At 33.9% G+C, this 9,038-nt stretch overlaps 1 protein-coding gene across 12 annotated transcripts in view; it reads right to left on the minus strand.

Moving 5' to 3' along the window:
* Positions 1-9,038, minus strand: part of ADAM22 (ADAM metallopeptidase domain 22) — a 186,668-nt gene that overhangs the window by 16,508 nt on the left and 161,122 nt on the right. For 4 of the 12 annotated variants that reach the window (XM_012720861.1, XM_012720858.1, XM_012720857.1 and 1 more), the window contains exons 27-30: positions 6,046-6,240; positions 3,722-3,822; positions 3,315-3,381; positions 1,023-1,133 (exon numbers count right to left, since the gene is read on the minus strand). In XM_012720861.1, coding sequence (XP_012576315.1) covers positions 1,023-1,133; positions 3,315-3,381; positions 3,722-3,822; positions 6,046-6,240 — 474 coding nt within the window. Of the gene's footprint in view, positions 1-1,022; positions 1,134-1,812; positions 3,140-3,314; positions 3,382-3,721; positions 3,823-6,045; positions 6,241-9,038 lie in introns of those variants that run through there. The other 8 variants (XM_012720864.1, XM_012720860.1, XM_004676867.2 and 5 more) reach the window with 6 other exon arrangements.

Below are 9,038 nucleotides of genomic sequence, written 5' to 3' on the forward strand. Positions count from 1 at the left end.
TTGACTACAGTCTTCTTCTTTCTTCCATATTAGCTATTGTTTGCAAAGACATTTACATCAAGAATACATTCCCACAGTTACATAAACAAAATGATATTTTCTCTCGATATTAGTTATAACCAATGTATGCCACAAAAATCACATCTTGAAGTTTCTTCCTAAAGAGAAAGGACAGGTTGCCTTTCATGTTTCTCAGGCCGTTTTTGCTAGGATAACATCCTCTGACTCAGGAACAACTCACACTAGTTTTGCCTTTAGTCACAATCATTGCCAACTTGTGCTTTTTACAGATAGCCAATTAATACTTGCATATAGATCTCCACTGAGACTGAAAAAAAAGAAAAAATCAAAAAGCAAATGCAGCCACAGATGAAGGCTAGTGAACACTCTGGTCTGGGGGAAACCGTAGAAAAAGCCCATGCAGCTGTGATTGGGTGAAACATAGCCACACAGCAAACTGTCACCCACAGGCAGTGGGCCACTTCCAGGCACATACAGGTTCGTTTCACTGACTATCTTAGAACTTGTGCCAGAGCTATCTCATGAAACCTACACCTGGCCACTGGATTTGACTTACAATTGATGGGTTTTTTGCCCTCTGTTTCAGGGAGCATTTCAGAAGGCTATGGCTACCTCACTAGAGGTCACTGAAGAGAGCTCCCAATTGCTGGTATCTGCCCTGACAGTGTCTTCACCGTGGGCTTCGTAACACCTCTAGTGGTGTTGGCTGCAGTGATGGGATTTTATCAAACTGTTATTTACCTGCCTATGTGGCTTGACTTGGATTGTAGCGCAACATGCAAAAAAAAAAAAAAAAATGCATTAGACAGGATAGGAGAGCTCTTTGTGTTCTCCAGGATGGAAAGGCATAGGAAAATCAGCTGATGCTGGCTGGACAAGGACCACCTCCGAGCAGACGTTGAGTGTCAGTCAGAGATCAAATGACCCTGTTCTCAGCCAAGGAAGGGACTTGGAGGGAAATTAAGTGGCAGCCCAGAATGAAGGGGCAGGTGGAGACTGACCTGTGATCCAGACTCCCTGTCTGGGGGCTGTCAGAGCCCCCTGGGCTTATGCCTTGGGATGGGACAGTCTGGGCGAGGGAGTGCCCAGGCTCAGGTGCTTGGGGCTCCCTCCTGTAAAAACACAATATATAATACAAAGTCTAAGCCAATTTTTTTCTTTTACATCATGTACAACAGTGAGGAAGATGCAAAATCTTTGAGTGGAAAAACAACACAATAAACAAGGACATTTTTCTCGGGTTAGTTAGCAGAGTATGCATTTGTGGTACATATTTTAATTTATGACTGGATTATTTCATCATCCTTTTGGATGATAAATTACTAAAGGGAGTATTGAAATAACAGACCTGATAATACCTTTTAAAATAAAAAAATAAAATATATGTTTGTTCATGGTCTTTCTGCTTCTCTAATCATCACACAAATTATCCCATTATATCAGAAACAACTGGGATTATTTAACAAATATGAAACGTATTAGAAAAAAAACTGCCCACATAATTCCTGAAACGCTATGCATTAGGATTCCATTTAAGAAAAAAAGCTCTATATATCACGCCCATACAATAAGGAACACAAGAATAGTGATCAGCTTCATAGACTTGGTTTCATTTAGTTAATGTAAATCACATAACCCAAATCTGAAAAGTCTGAAAAATCTGAGTGAGTCCTTAATACCTCTTCCTCACAAAGATGATTCTGATATCTTATTAAATATTCTAAATTAATTATCTCACAAGCAAGATTTTTCAAGGGCTATCTGTAGTTTAATATTTATCACGAGTGGAAATTTTACATTTTTTAAAATAAGTGATTGCTATAGAAAATATTAGATGATACTTACTAAATCCAAGTATTTTGAAGGTCTAAACTTATCATTTTAATATAATATTGGATTTTTTTTCCTTAGGAGTTTTTAAAACCTTGTTATATTGTTAGAACACTAAACAGTATACTAGGGAAGGTCTAAAGAACATCTTGCAGTTTTCTTTATACTCTTGTAAGCAACTAAGTTACACTAAGGAGCTTTTACTAGGTGACCTCATGCAAAACAAATCAAACCAAACAACATTCCAAGAAGAGTTTATCTACCATAAGCCCTAAAGCATCCAAGTGCTTTGGGAATGAATAAGATAAACTCTAACAGATTCGTTATTATGATGGAGTTCTATGATGCCATTCTGGACCATGCAATGTATCACTTGAACCTCTCTTGTTTCTAAGGTAAAGTAACCTCTAGTAAATGTTGACAAGCCACTTACAAGACAATACCATCAGCAGGAAGGTCCAAATTTCAGGGCAATGTTATTGTCCTGGACTGAAAAAGTCTGGGTATGTGATAGAAAAGCTAACATAAGATTCTGACAATACCTGCTCCAGATATTTTAAATACTAAGGCATGAAGAAGCAACAGAGACCCTGGGAATAATAACTAGCACTGCAGTGAGAAACAAATAAAAAATAATTAGGTGAGTCAAGAATCATCTGGGTAATTAAAACCAAGTGGCAAGGTCCAGAAGGATAGTAAGGGTGTGTTTTATTTCATGATGGGAGGTAAAGGTTCAGGAAGCTTGGCTTCACTTATACTTTCTTAAGTGGAAAAACAAATAAAAATAAAGTGCATGGTGTTTACCTTAAAAAGACAATTAACTTCCAATCCCTCCCACACTCTAACAAATGTGTGGCTATCATTTAAATGGATAGTATTGCATTTAGTGACAATGATTCCGTTAAAGAGCAAGTTTAGCAGATACCCTTTTAAATGTCCTCAGAAGGAAAATTTAAAAGGGAAACTTATTCCATTAGTCTGAGAGAATGCTTAGATTGCAGCCATGAAGACCTTTGGAGCGGTGGTTTCAAGTTGTGAGCAGTATCATGCTCTAGTAAGGTGGGAAATTTTCCCTGATGCTTCTAGGCTTTGTGAATATTGGGGAGAGGAAGGGTGAACTCTCTGAAATGGCAGGACCCCAGGTGATGAGAAGAAAGGAATGTTATCAAAATTCCCTTCAAACGGCACCAAGACACCACAATGGCAGGTTACTGGAGGAAAAAGCCTGCAGGGAGGGTGAGACCCCCACTATCAGTGAATATTGGTATGGGCACAGTTGCGGAGATGCCTATGTAAAAGAGAAAAGCGATGGTTAATTTTAAAACGGCAAGAAAGAATTGAAAAGACAAAACCAAGACCAGAGGCATGGTTTAACAGTTCTTTGATAATCTGGTTAATTAACTTCTCATACTTAATTGCACACGACCTTGGAATGCCTTTTTTCATTAGAGATTCAGACTTACTCAGTTGAATTAGACCGAGGTCTAAATCTTTTGCCTCTGATTTTCTTTCTGTTGCCTCCCAGGTTACCTAGAAAAGATAGTTTTTAATTCGATTACATATAAATAATTGCCATATTTTTCATTACATTGCTAACAAGGGGATGTTAATTCAGAACCATCCTCACCCCAGGACTTGGAGAGTTACAGTAACCTGTACAACTGCCTTCTGTGCCTCATGCTAGTGCTACTAAACCCCACTATATCCCATCAAGAGGGAAAAAAATAAGGTGATTTACTAGTAAATGCCCCCCTCTCCATTGGAAGAGAGTACTCAAGAGGTTACTGAAAAGATAAAATTTTACAACCATGGACCATAAGACATATAATTTGGGTGATGTGGCCACTTGGATTTGGAGTCCCACACATACCTTGCCAAGAGTTACTTCGAGGTCGTCCATTTTCACAGATGTCAGAAATATGTTTTGTGTCTGGAATCCTTTCACTCCAAGAATGAGATAGTCCATTTGACCTGAAATTGAAAATATTTATATACTGTTCAAAAATATAATCAAATGAGTGCTTTGAAATCAGTAAGCAAAATTTCTATGCATTACTGTGTAGTAAATAAAATAAATCAAGAAAGAAAAAATTGAAATGAAAGAATGAAGAGAACATGAAAATCTTCATGAAAAAGGCAGATTTACACAACATTCAATTTAAGAAAAGTCAAATACAATGGAACCCCATTACAGTAGTTTATAATTAACAAAATGTCAGGATACAATGCAAGCCAATTTACATTCTCCAGAACACATCAACCAGAAAACAAATTCACTACATAGTTCAATTACAAAACCCAAGCAGCAGTGTTATAATGGGGTCCCACCATAGATGTTTCTTAATTGTAAAGCAATGGTTTCCATTCAAATATTATGAGAACATGGATTTCCAAGAGATTTTGTTAAGATTTGCTCAACTGAACCTGGCTAACCTTTATCAGAACAATATGTAGATCTTCTTAAACAATAATTTTATGAGAATTGTCATTTTCTCCAAAATATGGTCCCCGCAAATGTAGTATTGTTAGTTGCATCCAATAACTAAACTGGACCAAATATTTATCATATCTCTCACAGAGCCCATGTATCATTAAGCCCTCTGCTATTTGTGTCCTGCCATAGTTAAATGAATTGTCTACAAGAAGCAAAATTTACACACCTACCTTTACATAAGTATTTGACAAACAAAATAGACTAGTCACATAATTTGAAACAATTTCTAACTGCTTAAAAGTCATCAACCCAATGAGATTTTGCTAAATTCTAGTAATTATTCAAGTGAATATTTTAAGCTCTTGATGAGGTATTTTAGAAAGTCACACTATACTTAAAATCTTTTCTGCATATCACTCCAGTTAATTACTAATAATGTCCAATTTAAAAGGAAATCAATTATTACGTGTTAATTCCCTAGATTAGGACATTCTAGACATTACTTTCTAGTTATAGAATGATCCATATTTTGTACAGGACAACAGAAATTCTGCTGAAATCTATCAGTTTCTCTACTTAGTTACCATGTTATTAAAAATTTAGTATTTGATCAGAACACATTCTATTCTCTTAGGCAATAAGCCCTCAATATATTAAATAATAAAAAAAAATAAGAGTTTTCTATAGAACTGTACTCTCTGGTACAAAAACTGTTACCTGAGGAAAAAAAATTATCCTTCATGCTTAATAGAGTTCCATGCACAGTTCACAGATCTCACTATTTCCTTTTACTCTCCTTCCTGAGTCATATTTATGAAGAGTGAAATCTATTAGAGAATTTTTATAGATAATTCACTCTATTACAACTCTAGATGAAATCATGTTCCTTCTCAACAAACTAGTAATTTCTAGCAATTTCCCCCTTCAGTCTAGAAAGTAATTGCTGTGACCAAAGAAATGCACGGGGAGATCACATATTATTTTTCTTATAATTATACCCCTATCAAGAGTTTTAAATAAATACTTCCACTGGATGATTTCAGCTTCCTTCAGTATAAATGTAGGACTCAGTTTCTAAAACATTTAAACTCTTTGTTCCTTCCATCAGTTTATTTTATTAAGCAATTATAAGTCATGCAGAATTTTAAATGGTCTTATACACCTTAAGATCCTGGAGCAAGAAATATAACATTGAAATTTAAAAACATAAGTAAAATAGTAATCCCACCTGTATTACTTTAAAACTCAGTAAAACATTAAATATATTAATTTGGCAACCAACTTCTGAATTATAGTGTCTAAAAATAACCATTCCAGGAATAAAAGGCAAAATCATAATATTCAAATATGATTCACAGAGAAGCAATCTTTTTCACAGCAAGCTTAGCTTTGAAAAAATTCAAAATTAAAAAATATTCAATGCAGCATTTATATTACCAACTTATTTTAACAGTTGCTTTTATTGAAGCATGACAGTAACCTTTTTCTTTGACTACCAAATATGACATAAAGCTCACCATTTAAGGTAATATAAAATGCTATATATAGTCTCTTAAGCCATAGAAGAAGAAAATTGAAATGTCCTGTGATTTTCTAGATAGATAAAGATTTGGTGTTTGTTTAGTCTTTTTTTAGTTTTGATTTCTGGTCTGATTTGTTTAGTGGGTGGTTTTGAGCATATGGCATTTTGAAATTGAGTAATCAAAGAACAAAGGATACTATTTTTTGACATTCAAGAAAGAAGGAAGAAGTAATCAAACCTGCTGCAAAATAATGAAATGTTCTGACTAATGGAATAATGTGTGATGGAACAGGTAGAAATCTGAAAATGCGACAGAAAAGCAGACCTCTTCTTAGAACTAGATGCTGAGTTTGTGCTGACTCCAGGAGGAATGTCGCTATAAAAAGAGTCGCCATCTCCAGGCTTTTTTACATAATCTCCCTGGGGTAACTGTCTAAGGCATAATAAACATTTCAGAGTCAGAAAACAAGACACACACACATGAACACAGACATATACAAATATTATTTTAGGAAAAAAGAGGTAGGGATAATGAGCTACATGAATCAAATCTATAACATATAAGGTATTAATAAATGTGACAAGTAAGTCATTCTAGCTGTAGAGGGCAGACAGGCAATTAAGGAAGTCTATGTTCTGAATAAATAAAAGCCTTACTTCAAGGGAAAAATAAAAAGATAAGATTTTTCACTGTAACTAATATACTGTAACTATTAACTGTTGTTTTCTCTTAAAAAAAAAAAAGTCACAGGAGACATAATGGACAGCGTTTGTCCAAATAAGGCATAGTTGTTATTTGTTTTTTTTCAATTGTGGTGAATAAACTATTCATGTTTCTAAGCATTATATTATTCAATGCAACCTTGATTTAGTTCTAAAATTACTGATTGATTTCTAAGCTATTTCCTTACATTTGAATCCAAATAATTCTTACTAGAGCTCCCTGTTCAGTTTAAACCTTCATTATTCACTTAACAGAAATACATACGAAGAAACAGGAAAAAATCCAAAGGGAATCAAAAACATAATAACTACACAGTAGAAAATATGCAGGATAATTTAGCAAGTACAAAGTTTGAAAAAACATTTTTATTCAGCAAAATGTTGCTTTTCTACCTTCATTGTAGTAGGAGATATAAGGGGAAAATCTACTTAATCTGCTCTCATGTACTCTGATTTTGAGTTAAATTAGATTGGAACAGATTTTTATTATTTTTAAGGGAATACAGTACAAAATTTTAGACAGGACCACAGAGTGATCTCCTCCCTCAGTAGCTATTCAGGTTTTTGCCAGGGTTTGGCCCCTGAACAGCCAACTGCATCCAACACTTGATTCAGTTCCATTCAGTACTATTGTTAGGGTACTTCTAACTAGTGTTGGACTCAGAATTTTAAACAGAGGTATACTCAAATAGGTCTCCAACAAACGCACAAATCTGCTAACACCTTTTTCTATTTGAGCTTTCCTTAGTCTTTAGTATCCATGCTAATATTGGTAACTTGCTATTGCTTGATATTATCCAAGAAAATATCATAATTAAATTTTGCTTACTTAGGCCAATTCTTACATTATTTTAAATGTCTAAAATACTTGGTCATTTGTTCTTCTGAATGAGAGATATACTTTCATATTATTTCAATCTACATATTTTACACATCTCTATAAATCTAAAATAAGATTTTTCAACTGATACAAAGCAGGTACATATTAATCTGTGTGATTAAATATATTCCTTAAAAGAATGTCCCACTAGATTTGTATGTAAGACTCAAACTATCTAAAATTGCTAGATATATATTACTTCAAAAATTTTTAAATTTATAAATGACTTCAGCTCACTATTGTAATACCTTCCTTTCTTTATCCTCATACATTATGAAACATTACTTTTACAGGAAAAAAATTATTAATCTGTATTTATATTAATCATGTAGGGGAAATGATATATCTTATTCAGGAAATCTTTAATCTCTAGAATCATATCTCCTGTGTGATCTTCTATCAATAAAATAATCCATCAATATTTGAAAAAATGCCATCAATAAAATTTCTGTATGTTACATCAGGGAAGAAACTTCTATTTTGTATGATATTAATATTTATGAAATAATAGCAGAAAATGTACCATCAAGCATCACATTTTCAATAATAATGGTCATGGTTAATAGATTCTTTTTGTCACTATTATCTTTAATGATAATCTTTATATGCTGACAAGATGTGACTCAGCTCTAGTTCAATAAAGAATACTTCTGATTATGGTTGACCTTTCCCATTATTCTATCCTTTAAATTACCTTCTCTTTATATAGCTTTAGCTAAAGCCATTTACCAAAGACTCATTTAGTTGATACCGCAGGCTTAAGTGGACAGCCTTTCACAAATTAGGGTGTTCAATTTTGTTTTTGTTTTGTTTTGTTTTTAAAGATTTATTTTTTTATGCACACAAGAACTGGGGTTTGGGGCAGACATACGGGGGGATGAGAGGCTTCACTAGAAACAGTGGGGAGCAGAACAGGCAGATGTACTGAAATACACTGCTGATGGGAAGAGTGGGCAGGTCAGAAGAGATCTGCAGCTTTACAGTGCTGCAATTTAACCTGTTGAGGGCCACCAGGGAGGGCCCTCAGGTTGTTTTTTTTTTTTTTTAACTGAACACTTTATCACTCCTTGTGAAATTTGCTGCAGTCCATACATCTTTTACACAGTGAACAAGTATCTAAATACTAAGTATGTGATAAATTCAGTCAAAGGATTGGAAGTTCAATGAACTTCTGGACACCGTCTTGTTTTTACCATTACAGATAAATTCTTAATCTGTTTCTAATGGTAAATTTCTTAAATATAGAAACTACTTTGCATTCTCTTTATATTTCACAAGGAATTCATATAACTTTGTTCACATCATAAATACAGAAGAATATTAATGATAGATTATGAATTTTGTTAAAAAATTCTTATGAATAATATTTACTATAACTTACTGTTTATAAGTTAATTATTCTTTCAAATTTCCTAACATTATAGAAAACTTATTTCTTCTTATTTAACCTCTAGGGAAGATAGAGAATATCAGGTCCTTCATCAATAATATTAGATTGTTACAAAATAAATGGCCAACTAAATCATACCTTAAACTTTTTTTTTTTTTAAGATTTATTTATTTATTCGTACAGAACTGGGGTACAGGCCAGAGATGCGGAGGGTGAGAGGATTCACCAGAGACAGAGG

This window comes from Condylura cristata, unplaced genomic scaffold (genome assembly GCF_000260355.1).
Source record: "Condylura cristata isolate star-nosed mole 26May11 unplaced genomic scaffold, ConCri1.0 scaffold00005, whole genome shotgun sequence".
In the NCBI taxonomy this organism is placed as follows: Eukaryota; Metazoa; Chordata; class Mammalia; order Eulipotyphla; family Talpidae; genus Condylura; species Condylura cristata.